Consider the following 17,260-nt stretch of genomic DNA (forward strand, 5'->3'; position numbering starts at 1 on the left):
GTTTTAGGAAAGTTATTTGCTTCAATATTAAATTGTGCAAGTGGGGCAAGTGGATGATTAATTTATTTTGATAAAAGTACAATGTGGGTCATGAAATAGATAGTATGTGAGAGAGAATGATTTATTTAATAATATAAGTGGGGACCATGAAAGAGAGTGAAATGATAAAATATTTTGAGTGAGGTATTTGAGAAGAGAGAGAGATAATAAAATATAGTATAAAGTTACCAAATATAAAAGTGATGCATATATAAAAAAAAACACCCCTAAATAGAAAGTGATGCATATAAAAAAAACGGAGGGAGTACTTCTCTCTTCCTTTCTCCTTTGCTCTCCTGCTTTCTACTCTACTCCATTAACTAATCCTCTAAAATTACTACCACCACCACGATTATTCGACGGATAATTATAATCATGATAATAATTATTACAGTTATTGCGATTGTAATTGTAATCGAAGCTATTAATCGGGCGAAAATCGGAGAATTACTAGCAATCCCGGGCCGATCTCGATCATGACCTTGACCTTGACTTTGATCTCCTCTGAACTACAATGGTGGGGAGAGAAGTGATAGAATTTGATGGTGAAGAAGATGAGAGAGAGAGAGGATAGCCTAGTGCATGATTATGGTGGTCATTGAATTGAAAACAGCTTGTAATTGGAATCAACGTCACTACAAAAATAAAAGCTTTTTAGCAACTAAGTTTGGCAACAGATATTTTAAACGTTGCTAAATAGCAACGAATATAATTTTTTTCATTGCCTAATTAAAAACGACATTTTATCCTTTAATTTTTTAATAATCAATGGCTACATTTTTTTATTTGTTGCTTTTAAAAACAAATTGTCTTACTAGTTGTTACTAGATGGCATCATATTTTTCTCTTGTTGCCATTTAGTAACAAATTATGACAACAAATATTTTATTTGTATTGATTTAGAAACAAACAAAGACAATGAATTTTTTAATTGTTGTCATTAGAAACAAGTCGTCTAAACTTTTGTTGCTAGATGATAACGTATTTTTTTTATTTGTTGCCATTGGAAACAAGTTGTGTTACATTTTGTTGTTAATTTATATGTAGGTCAGTTTTTTCTATTATGTATAAAATTATTGTGAAGACCCTCTTCTTATTATTTGTTGCTATAATGAATTCAAATAGAGACGGATTTCAATTTAGTCTCTAATTTGGAGACGGATTTTTAATTTTGTCCCTAATTTAGAGACAAACTTTTCAATTTCATCTCTAATATTTCATTCACTTATTATAAATTATATGTATAGAACTAAACAAATAGTGCTTTGTATAATTGGTAAGAGATTCACCATGTGACTTTGAGGTCACAAGTTCGACTCCTACCAACTGCGATTCTTGAGATAGGAGATTCAAAAAGCCTTACATGCAAAGTCGAGCCAAGTTGACCTGACCTGAGTGAGATTTCAGATTGGTAAAGGCCGAGATCGGGTTGAACTGATTTACTAATAGGGATTAGGTTTTTGTCTCGTAGTGTTGATATCAACCAATATTTATGATTTGTTGCTATTTTTATGAACCAACTTTAATAATTTGTTGCTATTTTTAGGAACCAACATTAATGATTTGTTGCTATTTTAGGAACTAATATTAATAATTTGTTGCTAATTTTAGCAACGACCAATGATAATCTGTTGCCAAAGTTGGCAACGAATGTACCAAAAACAACAACAATCATGGAAACTGTATTTAAATTGATGCAATATTGCAATAAAATTGCTTTGCAATTGGTAGCCAAAATCCCATGGCAACAAGTTTTTTAGCAACAACAAATTTTCGTTTCCAACCCGTTGCTAAATAGAGTTGGCAACAAATTTTAGTTGATGCTATATTGACTTAATTTTGTAGTGCGTGTAGTTGGTAATTGGAAGCAACTTGTAGTTGATATCTTTTAATGGAGGTAAAAAATGCAAATGGTGTTATGATTAATTGGATGTATGATATGGTTAATTGTATAAATGATATCATTTAAATGATATCATTTATTTCTTGGCTGATATCATCTATAAGTTATATGATATATATTATCTATTGGTTGGATGATATCCTCTATTGGCTATATGATGCCATTTATGATATCCTTTATTGGCTAGATAATATCCTCTATTGTCTATATGATATCATTTATGATTGTGTCTATGATATCTTTTATTGGTTGGATGGTATCCTTTATTGGGTGTATGATATCATGGCTCATCTAGCCAATAAAGGATATCATATCATCCAGCCAATAAAAAATATCATCAAGCCTGTGTAGAAATATCTATCATCCAACATGTAGAAATATCATCCAACCAATAAAGGATATCATCTAGCCAATAGAGGATATCATCCTGCCAATTGAGGATATTAAAAATCTGCATGTCGTCAGTCTGGACTAACGTTATACCTTCATTCTCTAACTTTAAATATTTTTATGATTAATTTAACCCATCTTATAGGTAGATTGTGGTCTCTATCACTATTTTTTCTCTTTTATGTACATGGAAGAGAGACCGAGCAAAGTTTGATGAAGTTGGTAGGGAATTCACCTAGTGACTTCAAAGCCACAAGTTTGAAACCTTCCAAAGTCGGTGCAGTAGAGTGACAGAGTCTTTCATCTTATATATTTCGGATCCAACATGCATTTGAGGGTATTTTCTACTCATTTAATACTATTTATTTGAAGTTATAAAATGAATGTAAGAAAATATCAAATCAAACAAAAAAAAAAAAAAACAATAAAAACAACCACAACTGCACAAACACAAACTTACACTTGAATGAACAGAAAAAAAATGCAATCCAACCACTCCATTTAATAAGTTAAGCAAAAGCATATTTCTGCAACCAATGAATCCTCCACCAAGTCAGTCATTCATTCATTGTGGCATGCTACCTTTTTTCTAAAAAAAATTGTCAAATTAGATCTTTTAATTTTTTTTTTGTCAAAAACAACCTTTAAATGTATTTTTTTTTTAAAAACAAAGTTAGACCTTGATAAAAAAAATAATAATAAAATAAAAAAAATTGTTAGAAATAACCTTACTCAACTTTCACGCATTGTCCGACAAATTTCCAGTGTTGACGTGACTCCTATTTTCCTTAATTACACCCCATTTCAATCATATTAAATTATCCAAATCGAGATTTCAAATACACTTGAACTTTATATATTACTCATACTTTTGTATTAAATTGAAGGAAAAAAGGGGTGCAATAAGGAAAGTAAGAGTCACATGCCCTACATAAGTGATCAAGTCAACACCGAAATTTGTCAATAAAGCCCGAAAGTGGAGTAATGTTAGTCGTAAGTTGTAACACAAAATTTTCTTATTAAGGTTTGACTTTGCCAAAAAAAGTTTAAAAGGTTATTTTGGATAAAAGTGTCTTTTAAAAGGTTTGATCTGACAAATTTTCCTTTATTCTATTATGAGTTTTATTTGACACAATTTTCATTCACTTTGTCACAAGTTTGAGATTGATGAGATATAGTGAAACATCCTTTTTTGTGGTGATATTCATGAAGGCTAAAAGTCAATTGTAGACATATATGTTACACCTAGACAAACTTAATTCCAACCTCAAATTATTGATGTGGATCATTATTACTATTGATGGAATTGAACCTAGAAGCATAATATTTGTAGTATTTAAAATTTTAAACCACCCCCATTATTAAAAACTTTGGTATCCAAATACTCATATAAAAGATTAAGAGTAATTAAACCTATTTTGGCATTCCTATTACTAAAAACGAATTGATGAACCGATTAGATCAAATTTTGACAATGGGCATGATTTCTGAGTAATGGATAAATTTATGAATAAAGTTTGATTCTAGTTTAATTAAAGAATGGGAAAAGATTGGGAGATTTAAACTATGAATTGCATGGGAAAGTTAATGGAATTGATATGAAAATTGAATAAAATTGGAAGTTAGGGCCTGTTCTCATATATTTATTTTCATTTCAATTCAGTTCAGCTCCTAATTTTCTTCTCTTATAAAATATTCATTTCAGTTCAGTTCAGTTTAGTTCAGCTCTGCTGAGTTCAGTAAATGAGAACAGACCCTTAGTGGATGAATAGAGAAGATCACTTGGGGATTAAACATTCTAGAAAGAACGGGAAACTGAAGTAATCCTTTAATTCTCTACGATCTTTTATGTTCTTTCTATTTAAAATATTTTCGTGGAACAAAAGGTAGAGGAAAATTATTGTGTAGAACATACTCACATGAGTCCAATAATACAAACAGAAAAAAAAAATTGTTAGAAATAAGATAATAATGATCAGATTTTAGATTATAAATATCATATATTAGATTATAAGTGTCAGAATTAGATAATAATGGTCAGATATTAAATTTCTTTTGTTTGATAACAGGTTATATTGGTCGAGTATTAGATTTCTTTTGTTTGGTAATGGGTTATATTGATCGGGCATTAAATTTCTTTTGTTTGGGCATTGAAACTTGATGCATGTGTGAGTTCTCCATACATTGTAGTATTCTAGGTACACATATAGACGTGGCACATGAGTATGACAGAAATATAGTTTTAACTCACTTGGGAAACTGGACAAGTATGCTACTGTCACTAAAATTGTCTTTATGATTCTGACTGCGAATTGCGAAATGAAATCTCAAGAAATAGGCAATTATTTGAAAACGACTGTTTATCATCAATAAGAGTATCACAAAGCAAAGATAATGGAATGAAGCCATTGTTTTTCGAGAAAAAGAGAGGAGATCAAATGTGCAATTAAATTTGATAATAGACTAACACTATATAATACTCCTACTTGTTGTATCAGATGGCATTTGACTTGTATCGAGCTGCCGCTAGTGTTTATATAACTTTATATGAAACTTGAGAAGTGTGAAGGTGTTGCGAATTAATACCTTCCTAAGGTTGGGGAGGGTCACCGGCGCCGGGATGAGAGAGGGAGGGACGCCGACAGGGGACTAGGCCGTGATAGTGGGTGGGAAATGAATGTGTGCATTATAAATTGGACTCACTTGCGTCTGTTCTATGATGGAACAAATTGAACAAGATAAGGGATTGTGGTGCACTCATTTCAATCCATTAATATAGTATGCATGCATTTGTCAGACAAATTTATGAACATGTAATAATGTAAGATGCCTTAAAAAAAAAAAAAAAAATGTAAGAAGTGTCATAATTTTGATGTGAATGAAGAATACAAAAATCTTCTGTAATTAATAGTTTAATTACTTTAATATAGTTCCTGTAAAGTGACCGAGGAGTACATTTCATTGTTACTTTAATAGTTTAATTTGTTAACCTTTGTGTAGACAATTACCGTAATTAAATGCATGACTAATTGACTATGAATGGAAAAAGAAAATAATTTCCCAACAAAAAAATCCAATAGCCTAGGGCCTACTACACCTGCTTAAGTCTTTAACAAGATTCCTACCAATTTGTTCTTTTAAAAATAAAAAAAAAAGTTCCTTACCAATCTTAATTACATTTTGCAACCAAACCCCAAACCCTATTAAAACGAAATTAGTAATAAATTAAAGGAAAATTTGATTCTAATAATCCCACATTTAGCCGGTCCGTTGTTAATAATCCCACCTTTAGATTATTACTCGCTTCGTTTTTTTATATACATTACTTTGATTTTTGCACTATTCACATATCATGGTTGACTTGATTTTTTCACCTTTGTAAGATAAATAAATGTTATTATATAATACTAGATTAGACACTCGTGCGATGCACAAATTGAAAAATTTAATAGAATGAAATAAATTGTTTCTATTATTATTACCCCGTACATATTTATAAATTAGATCATAAAAACATATCTTTTATCATAAATTACTTAGTAACAAAATATAAAAATGAAAGCCAATCTGATCTAAACAAACCATATGCATACGAATTTATATATCTTAGAGTTCGATAAACAAATTAAAAATACATGTAACTTAAATAAATTGAAGCGATGTAATAAAAAAAAAATTGAAGCACCTTGGAAACATTGCGGAGCAATGGTAACATTAAACGACAACATTAGATCATTTTTGTATAACAAACCTCTATATTATTATTACACGACTTCTAAATAGGCTGCTTGCACAATCCTACGTTTACATACACAAATAACAGTAAAACCCTAAAAAAAAAATTAAAAAAAGAAACGTTGTAGTTACAAAAATATTTTAGCTCAATATCAATTTTATTTATTCCAACCCCCAAAAAAAATATTTATTATTTATTTATTTATTGACACAGTCATAGAGTGAAATAAAAATGATTAAAAATAACTAATTCTTAAAAAAAAAAATATGTATGACATCATAAGTGCATTAGGCGGAAAGTTTTTTTTTATGAGATAGCAACACGTATACAATTTGAGGAAAGGGTGATGCCAGCAGTTTTCTGTTTTAGTAATAGTTCATAGATATCATTAGATTCGTCATAATGTCTAGTTTCATAATACGGAGTATAATTTTGTTATAATTTTTACTACTGTAAGTCTGTAATTAACAATTAAAGATACTAATGGTCAAAGTTGCATCTCGAAAAATATGTCGGTCGACGCAAATTAAAGAACATATGGACAAATGTATCAACACTTTTTTTTTTTTTTTTTTTTTTTTTTTTTAAGAACATCTACCAACTATCCACCACCTAATATATATACATATGCACAAATATTTTAACACCCAAAAATCCAACAAAATAAAAACCATGAACAATCACATAGCTATATTTGCCTTCCCATTTGGCAGCCATGGCACTCCTCTCCTAAACACAACAAGGCAATTAGCATCCTTAGCACCACAAAACAAGGTACATTTCTCCTTCATTAGCACACCCAACACAATCACCTCTCTTTTTCCGAGCGGCTCGAAAACCGATGCCGATTACCCTAACATTAAGGCCTATGAAATTTGGGATGGTAAGCCTGAAGGCTACGTTTTTAGCGGAAATCACTTGGACGAAATCGACCTTTTCCTTAAGCACGCGGCGAGGCCGGGTGCATTGACAAAGGTTTTGGAGGAAGCCGAGGACAATATCGGTGTTAAAGTGAGTTGCGTGATGGGAGATGCGTTCTTGTGGTTTTTATGTGATTTGGCTAAGGAAGTTGGTGTTCCTTGGGTGTCTTGTTGGGTTTCTGGAGAGCATTCTCTTTCTGTTCATGTTTACACTGATGTTCTTAGGGAGAGGTTTGGCATTCAAGGTAACAATTTTATTAGTTTTGGTTTTTTTATAGATCGCATTTTGATTTTGTAAAATTGCAATGATTTGACTGTTACACGTGACTGCTATAATTGGTAAATAGCTACGACTTAGGGCCTGTTCTGTTCCGTTGAAATTCAGTTCAGTTCAGTTCAGTTCAGCTCAGTTCAGTTCAGTTCAGCTCTTAATTTATGTCTAATGATATTGCTAATGATATAAAGCCAAATTTCATTCTTTTAAGCTCTTATTACAACGACAACATCAACAAAAACAACAACAACAATAATAATAATAATAATAATAATAACAATAACAATAATAATTGAAATAATAATACTAATAATAATAATCAATAAATAATAATAATAATCATCAATAAATAATAATAATAATAATAATAATAATAATAATAATAATAATAATAATAAATAGTATATGTGTTTAAAATGATTAGAGGTTTCAAGTTTATAATATATTTTCCATACATTTTATAATATATTTTCCATACATTTTATAATTATAATTATATAGTATATTTTTCGTAAATATTTTAATATGTACATTTGTATATACACATATGTATAGTAATAAATAATCAATAAATAATCAAAGATCACTAATCCGTAGTTAAAAATCACTAATTAATAAGTTCATTTCAGCTCAACTCAGTTCAGTTCAGTTCAGCTGAGTTCAGTCAATCGGAACAGACCCTTATTGTAACTCTTAAAACTAATAACTTGTCAAATATAGAAATTATAATTTGACTATTACACGTGAGCTACAATAGACAAATAGCTACCATTAATTGCAACTCTTAAAACTAACCTGTCAAATATTTGTAATTTTTTTAAAAAATATTTATTTAATTTGATATGATTTTTTTTTTTGTTAGTCTAACTCGTAATAAATAAAGTCATGATATGGAGCATAAGTGAACTAAACATAGCATTAGTAGAGACCAAGACTGATCATATCACAATTTTTACCGTATTGGATTTTTGGTATACTCCCCTCCGTCCCAAAAAGTTCTAACTTTTATGATCAAATTTTAGTCCCAATATGATTATCTCATCAGTATTACGGAGTACAATATGGTCAATAATTATCAATTTACAATAATATTTGTGCAAAATTAGTTTTCTCATATAAAGTTTTGTTTTTTCATATACTTTTATTAATTTCTCTCTTTACTTTTTTAAAAACCCCATATAAATTTATCTTTACAATATATATATATTTTATTTAGCTTTTTTAATAGCCGCAAAATAGGTCAAAATGACCGTTCTTTCGGAAACAAAGAATAATATTTAATAGTCAGATACTTGAAGTAGAGGGGAGAGTAAAGAAAACTCTACTCCCAATATTCACTTAGCAGGATTCGAACTGTAAATCTTAATGATCTGAGGTAAGCAACTTATCAACACCTTCTTGTTAAAAATAATGAGTATTTGTGATATGTAAATAAATGATGCTCGATCCATATAAAAGATACTCTCAATCTAGTCCCACAAGAAAAGTACTCCGTAGAAAACAGCTACATGCAACTAGATCAATCTAGTCCCACATGAAAAGTACTCGTAGAAAACAGCTACATTTATGGCAATAAACACTAGAAAACAAAATAAAGTAATTGAATGGGAATTTTGATTGATGGAATCAATTTCAAACAATGCCCATGTCACCATTATTTTTTATTTTTTTAAAAATAGAATAGAAAGGCGTAATTTTATTAAATAATTATAGTCATTCTACACTTATAAATTTATAATCATCACTTACGAATGACATTAATTGCCCATGTCACCAACTCACAACATAAGTGTTGCTCATTTATAAATTTTAGGAGCAAAAATCTAATGAATGAGCAAATAGATATAACATCATCACACTTTTTATAAGAACTTTTTAGGTTAAATGGTTCAATATAATAAGAAATAAAGAAGGTACAACGTTTTAAAAAAAAAAAATCTAAAACTTGTGTTATATTAGTTGTACCTAGTTAATTCCTAGACAATCTGGGGTATAATAGTCTTTTCAAGTACTAGTAGAGGGGTACATGCGTCTTTTCATGTATTAGTTGAGCAGTACATGTATAATTTCCTAAATGCAAGTTGCAAACACTAATTGGATAGCTCGCCAAAAGTACTGAATAAATGACGACGACGCTATTTCAATATATTTACAAAAATGCCACTAGATTAACAAAAATTTGTTTGTCTGACAGATAAACTTGTATTTGCCAATATTATATTCCTCATAAAACCAAGTTTAATGTGTGTGTTTTTTAAACTAATACCTGTAGTTGTATAACTAAAACTCGACCACCTTAGACTTCTAGTGAAGTCGAACATGTTACGAAGTACTTGTATAATTTTTCTATTGTTGGATCAATGAACTAGGCGTCGAAGCAAGAGAAGACGAAACATTGGATTTTATACCAGGACTATCCAAGATCAGGGTGAAAGACATACCAGATGGAATTGCAACAGGAAATCTTGATTCAACATTTGCTCAAATGCTACATAAAATGAGTCAAGCTTTACCTAATGCAAGTGCAGTTTGCATTAGCTCTTGTGAAGAATTGGACCCTGTTGTTACAAATGATTTAAAGTCTAAATTCTCAAAAACTTTTTCAATTGGTCCACTAAACTTAGTAATTGCACCACAAAAAATAGCAGACAATTATAACTGTTTAGGTTGGCTTGACAAACAAAAGCCTAATTCTGTTGTTTATGTGAGTTTTGGTTCTGCTGCTACACCAACACCAAATGAGCTTTTTGCTCTGGCTCAGGCTCTTCAAGCTAGTGGGGTCAAGTTTTTATGGTCTATCAAGGATCATCTAAAGGTATGTATGCTACTTATAAATTTTCGATCGAGGATTACTTTCTACACCCATGGTCGGGGGCAGAAGGATCAAACCCCGTCCATGGGTGCTGGAGGTATGTAGAAGATCTCACCAATCTTCCAACCCCTCGTTTTTTTATTCTTTTTGTGTATGTAGTTGTTATAATTGGTCATATAATAGACATGACATTAATCATTTACAACTTTGGACAAATAAATATGTTGCATTGAACCTTTTTACGTGACCAAAATTATTACAGGTACATTTTCCAAACGATTTCCTAGAGAAAAGCAGAGAAAATGGCATGGTGGTCTCTTGGGTACCCCAAATAGAAGTCCTGGCACATGATGCAATAGGGGTGTTCATCACCCACTTTGGTTACAATTCCGTGACCGAGAGTATAGCTGCAGAGGTTCCGATGATCGGGCGGCCCTTCTTTGGAGATCATAAGTTGAATGGACGACTAGTAGAGGCCGTTTGGGAGGTTGGACTGCAAGTTGAAGGAGAGACTTTTACAAAGGAAGGAATTTTGAAGAGTTTGGATCGAATTTTGTCGAGTGATGAAGGAAAGAAAATGAGGGCAAATATCAAAAGCCTTAAACACTTGGTTGGAAAAGCTGTTGCCCCTGATGGGAGTTCCAACAAGAATTTTAGGTTGCTTTTGGAACATATCACAAAAACATAGTTGTAACTATGAAACTAGTCGAGTAGAAGAACAATTTTGCATTGGTCACTTGTTAAAATAGGTCAAATTAGGCAAGTTATGCTCTTATTTAAATTGAAGTGAGTGAATATGGTAAGATGTTGCATTCCTTGTTTCCTTCTAAAACAAGGGGCTAAGATATCTCAGAGTTGTATTAAAAATAGTTCAAACAAACTCATGAAATAAAAGACATTTTTTTTTTAATATTTTTTAATATTTTTTTTTATTATGTATACTTTTTATTACTTTCATCGAACTACAAGCTGATAATAACTTAGGCCCCGTTCTCTTCACCTTAATTTTGCTGAACTGAAATTATTTTTACTGAATTGAAATTATTTTTGCTGAACTTAAATTAATTTTACTGAACTTAAATTAATTTTACTGAACTGGAATTATTTTAGCTGAACTGAAATTATTTTTATTAGATTCTTTTAGTTATAATTCTTCCTTAAGGAAACTAAATTTTACTGAACTGAACTTATTTTTACTGAACTGAAATTATTTTTACTGAACTGAAATTAATTTTACTGAACTGAACTTATTTTTACTGAAATGAAATTATTTTTACTTAATATTATTTTATTAAGGTGAAGAGAACAGGGCCTTACAAATCATAATAAAGAGCATTCTAGATTCCCTGGAAACTACTAGGTCGTAAAGACCAATCATTACAGAAATTACTAATTAAGGATCTGTAAGGGTCGGGTATGTTCTCTTTAGCTTAATTCTAGTTCAGTTCTTTATTTAATTTCCTTCTATCACAAACAGTTCACTTCAGTAAATCAGAACAGTACAGACCCTAAGTCTAATAATCCAATGATTGATTTTTTTTTTATTTTTTTTATTGTTTTTATTTTTTTGAATCTAAAAATATTACTCCCTCTGTCCCTAAATTACATTCCTACTTCTAGTATTTATTCCTCACAAACTCGTAATAATTAGAGAGAAATAGAAATGTAATTTAAGAACAGAGGGAGTATTTCTAAATAGACTAACAAAAATAAACAAGGGCCACAAAATACTAGTTACCTATATATTAAGGGTGGCGACGTTTGATATTAGTTATTCCACTATAGTGATATCATATATACGAAGTAGATTGAACTTTTCCAAATTTTGATTGAACATATAAACAATAATAAGTAATAACAATCACAAAAACTTACAAATTTGAAAGTAAAATTGCTATCCAACTAAAATTAGTTTGAATTTCAAATCAATTAAAAAGTTGGTTGATGTTTGGAAAAGATGAATTGGGGATTAATCATAGCCCCAAAAACAAATGAGAAACTAACAAACTAGAAAACAAAAAACAAAGCAACTAGAACTAAAGCAACTAGGTCAATTGCTATTGTGACGTTTAGGAAAGTGAATATAGGAGTAATAGAGTTAAATAGAAAAATGACACGAGTGTTATTATTGGCTATTAGTACTACCTACTACGTAGTACCTAATATGAAGACAAAATTAAATGAATGAAAAATTGAAAAGTTAAGGCTTATGCTACGATTTTCTAATTAACTACCTACCTACACGGCTACACCAAATTATTACAACGGGATGTTTGGTATAGTGTGTGGTTATGTGAGAACGAGAATTTGTGGAATAGAGGTTTGGATAAGAAGTGAGAACTTATTGCTAGGAATTAATTAAAATATGTGTGTAAGAAATATATTATGGAGTACTCCGTACAAGTGTAAAAGCTTGTTCTGATTTATTGAACTGAGTTGAGCTGAGCTGAATTGAACTGATTGGAGCTAAACTAAATTAAACTAAATGAATTGTTTATGAGAAAAGGAAATTAGGAGCTGAACTGAACTTAAGTTGAAGAGAACGAACCCAAGTTTACAAAGATACTCCCTCCATTTCAAAATACTTACTCTACTTTATTTTTCCGACCGTTTTTAAATATTTGCTCCATTCCCTTATTTGAAAAGTTTTTACAATATTTAATTAATTTATCTCATCTAATGGCCTGGACCAAACATAAATATATTTTATTAATTTCATATTATTTCCCATTACCAATAAGCGAACTCATAATTGACGGCTATAATGGAAAGAAACAAAAAAAAAAAAAGTTTCTCTCTCTTCCAATCCTCTCATCTAATTAATTTATCTCATCTAATGGACCCAATATATATTTTAATTTAGGTGCGTAACACTTTGTGCATATACAAACGATACACTTATTTAAAGTCAACTACTACTATTTACTGAACCCACCTAAATTATTTGTAGTCCTAAGTTAAGGTAACCAAGTAATTAGGTACCAACTACTCACTTTAATTATTTTATCAACCTTATATATAGACATATAGTCCATGCTATAAGCAACAAAGAATAACGACCACCAAAGGCATGAGTACTCATATAGCAGTATTTGCCTTCCCATTTACCAGCCATGTCGCCAATCTTCTAGTCACAATAAGAAAATTAGCCAGCTTAGCACCGCAAAACAAGGTGCAGTTCTCTTTCTTTAGCACACCCAACTCAATAAACTCTCTTTTCCAAAAAGAGTCTAAAACTTGTGAAGATCATCCCAATATTAAGGCCTATGAAATATGGGATGGTAAGCCTGTAGGGTATGTTTCTAAGGGCAACCCCTTGGAGGAAATTGACCTCTTTGTTAAGGGGGCAACGTGGCCGGGTGTTTTGAAGAAGGCGGTGGAGGAAGCTGAGGAGGATGTAGGTGTTAAAGTGAGTTGTGTTATGGGAGATGCATTCTTGTATTATTTATGTGATTTGAGCAAGGAGATTGAGGTGCCTTGGGTGCCAATATGGAACGGAGGAGAGCATGCTTTCTATGTTCATGTTTACACTGATGTTATTAGGCAAAGGTTTGGCACTCAAGGTACGGTACATATACAGTTTTTAATTTTTGGTTTTACGATAATCTGATCTGTATAAAGTACCAAGTATAATTTATAAACATTAGAGTTCATATTCTTAAATATAAATTGGGTGACTAATAGTTTGTTTGGGTAATGTTAAGGGAAGGAAAAGAAAGGGAGAAAGGTGAAGGGGAAGAAAGAAGAATCATTTTCTTAGAATTTAGTACTACATTTCTCTCCCTTTCAATTCTCTTTAGGGCTTTTCGGTTCACCTTATTTTTTGTTATCTGATCTGATTTGATTTGGTCTGGTCTGGTCTGATCTAAATGTCAAATTTGATCAAACTTTGACTCTAAAAATACGATAATCCATATGAAAAAATATGTTAAGTGGGGTCTTGTTAGATGCGTATTAATGTGTATTTTATTAATATGTGATTTTCATAATTTTTTTCATTACGAAATTAAAGATATTTAGCGATAAAAAACTGCACATAAAACGAGGATTTGATCTGAACCTTTTTTTTTTAAATAAGTAAAAATAAGGTGAACTAAACAAGACCTTATTCCTAATTTTTTTTATCTAGATGAAATCAACTCCTTCCCTTCCTTTCCTTTCCCTCCATTTCCCTTAATCCAAACACACTATAAAACAATAAAGTTTTACCAAAGTAATATATGTGGTGTGACCGTGTAAATTTGCAATTTAGTGTATATTATCAAATAGTTGAAAAATTAAGGAAATGCAAAGTTCTATTGAGTATTGACCCCCAAGGCTAGACTTGACAATCTCAACCCGACCCGAATGACCTGACATGCGATCCGAAAATTGGTGGTGGGTTTGGCTAAAAAAAGTGGTAGGTTGGAACAAATTTTTCAAAATTGGTGGTCTTAAAACGTGGTTATATGTAAAAAAAAAAAAAACAAGATTTAAAAAGGTGGTTATTTGCAAAATTTCCTAAAATTAACTAATCTGTACTATTACTGAAATAAGAGGGAATTATCCCACAATTTTTGTAGGTGAATTTATTTTTGGCGACCCAGCCCGAACTTGACCCGACTCAAATTGACCTGCAAAAACTAATCCGACCCGAAAACTAGTCCTGAAAATAATTGACTCAACCCAAACTAACACGACCTAGCTCTAAATATTAACTGGTCCAAAAGCAACCTGACCCGAACTCGACTTGAATGACCTGTTCTCCAGGTCTACCCAAGGCTATATGTTTTGAATTTTACCAACTACATTAAAACAACAAAAACCCTAATTATGAGTATACATATTATTGTGAAAAAAATTCTTTTTGTTTTGGCACCATTTAGGGCTTGTTCTAATTTATTGAACTGAGCTGAAGTGCTGAACTAAACTGAACTGAACTATTCTATTTATGAGAGAAGGAAAATAGGAACTGAACTAAAATGAACTGAAATTAAGCCGAAGAGAACAAACCCTTAATATATTCCTTTCAAGAATTTATTGGTGGACTCATTTGTTAGTTTTCTCTCATTAACTATTTTCATGATCCTCCTCCTTCTCTCCCAACAAGTGTAGTTACATGACTAAAACTTGCCCATCCTAGACCTCTGGTCAAGTCGAGACACTGCTTAATGTTATTTTCTTATCATCATTACTGATATTGGTTGGCCCCTTTTATGGAATTAAGGCTTTGATTGATTACTAATACTGGTGTGATCAATGAATTAGGCATTGGAGCAAGAGAAGAAGAAACACTGGATTTTATACCAGCACTATCCAAGATCAGGTTGAAAGACCTCCAAGATGGAATTGTATCAGGAAATCTTAATTCACCCATTTCTCAAATGTTACATAAAATGAGTCAAAATTTACCTTATGCAAGTGCAATTTGCATGGGAGGTTGTGAAGAATTTGACCCTGTTGTTATAGGTGATTTAAAGTCTAAATTCTCAAAGGTTTTTCCAGCGGGTCCACTATGCCTAGTAATTGAACCACCAAAAATGGCAGATAAATATAATTGTTTGGGTTGGCTTGACAAACAAAGAACCAATTCTGTTGTTTACGTGAGTTTTGGTTATTCTGCTACGCCACCACCAAATGAGATTTTTGCTCTCGCTGAGGCTCTTCAAGCTAGTGGATTCAAGTTTTTATGGTCAATCAAGGATCACTTAAAGGTAATATACTCGTAAATTTTCGATATAGGATAGCTTTCTGCACCCCACCCATGGTCGAGGGTGGAAGGATCAAACTAGACCATGGGTGCGGGTGTTAGAAAGCTCGCTCACCGGTATTCAACCCCGGCCATCGACTTTTCTTTTTCGTGAGGTGTGGTTAATTTGTATTTATGTTTACGTGATTTAATTTGTTTTTTTTTTTTTTTTTTTAAAATAAAGTGAATTAGTCTTGACATAGTTGTTAAAATTTATACTCTGTGTACGTAGCACTGAACTTAATTACGGGACCAAAATTAATGTAGGTACACTTTCCAAACAATTTCTTGGAGAATAATGGAGAAAATGGCATGATGGTCCCTTGGACACCCCAAAGAGAAGTCCTAGCCCATGATGCAGTAGGGGTATTCATCACCCATTTTGGCTACCATTCCGTAGTTGAGAGTATAGTACCCGAAGTTCCGATGATCGGACGACCCTTCTTTGGTGACCAAAAACTTAATGGACGGCTAGTAGAGGCAGTTTGGGAGATCGGATTGATAGTTGAAGGAGGGACTTTTACAAAGGAAGGAGTATTGAAGAATTTGAATCAAATTTTGTTGGGTGATGAAGGGAAGAAAATGAGGGCAAATATCAAAAACCGTAAAGAATTGCTTGTTAAAGCTATTGCCTCTAATGGGAGCATCAACAAGAATTGTATGTTGCTATTGGAACATATCTTGAAAACATAGGTGTAACTATGTAAGGCTGAAACAAGTCGAGCCACCGAATTGTTAGTTATATTTTAAATTTAAAGTTGTTATACTATATTGGTAGTTGGTGTAATAATGTCTTTATTAGATTGCATTTTTAAGGAAGGATTGTTTTTTTTTTTTTTTTGAAACAATAAAGGAAGGATTGTTTAATTCATGATTGTCTAAGCTTGATTTGATTGAGTTTTCTTGCTTGGATAGGACAAACTTCCAACCTACATCAAACAAGTATTACTCGGTATAAAATAAAGCTTGCAAATTGCAGAGACTAATTAATATTTAGGAAAATTTGATAAATACCACCATCTATTGTTGGCAAAATTGGAAATACCACCTCAAGTTTTTTTTTTTATATTTTACCACCTAGTTTTTTTCTAAACTTTTGAAACTCCCACCATGACGTCATTGTGGGTCCCACATTTGCGTTTTCCCTCTCTTTCCCTCTCTCTTCCCTTGATTTCCCCTGTTCCTCATCTTCTTCCTCCCTCTCTTCCAATTTCGTTTCTTGATTTTGATAGCGTGTACAAAAATTTGCGCAAATTAGGTTATAATTTATGCAATCTAACCTAAAACGAAGTGTATTGATTAGATTAATTAGGGTTTGGGTAATTAATTTGGAGGTTTTGCTAAATTGGACAAATTAGGGTTTATGAAGTTAAAATTGAATGAATAAGTGGACAATTAAACAAGTAATTACCACGAAAACACAATTAAACATGCAATTGGAGGTGAAAACACTAACAT

The 17,260-nt window shown here is 31.5% G+C and overlaps 2 protein-coding genes across 2 annotated transcripts; both read left to right on the plus strand.

Annotated features, from left to right (window-relative positions):
• The first annotated feature begins 6,339 nt into the window (after positions 1 to 6,339).
• LOC110692996 (anthocyanidin 3-O-glucosyltransferase 7-like) lies at positions 6,340 to 11,083 on the plus strand. Its single transcript, XM_021870088.1, has 3 exons — positions 6,340 to 7,233; positions 9,632 to 10,077; positions 10,337 to 11,083. Exons 1-3 carry the CDS (start codon positions 6,696 to 6,698, stop codon positions 10,760 to 10,762), a joined length of 1,410 nt encoding a protein of 469 aa, XP_021725780.1. The 5' UTR covers positions 6,340 to 6,695; the 3' UTR covers positions 10,763 to 11,083.
• Positions 11,084 to 13,095: 2,012 nt separating this feature from the next.
• On the plus strand, positions 13,096 to 16,673 carry LOC110692997 (anthocyanidin 3-O-glucosyltransferase 7-like). Its single transcript, XM_021870089.1, has 3 exons — positions 13,096 to 13,637; positions 15,322 to 15,767; positions 16,070 to 16,673. Exons 1-3 carry the CDS (start codon positions 13,145 to 13,147, stop codon positions 16,493 to 16,495), a joined length of 1,365 nt encoding a protein of 454 aa, XP_021725781.1. The 5' UTR covers positions 13,096 to 13,144; the 3' UTR covers positions 16,496 to 16,673.
• Positions 16,674 to 17,260: the final 587 nt, after the last annotated feature.

The sequence above is a fragment of the Chenopodium quinoa genome, unplaced genomic scaffold (assembly GCF_001683475.1).
Source record: "Chenopodium quinoa cultivar QQ74 unplaced genomic scaffold, ASM168347v1, whole genome shotgun sequence".
Classification (NCBI taxonomy): domain Eukaryota; kingdom Viridiplantae; phylum Streptophyta; class Magnoliopsida; order Caryophyllales; family Amaranthaceae; genus Chenopodium; species Chenopodium quinoa.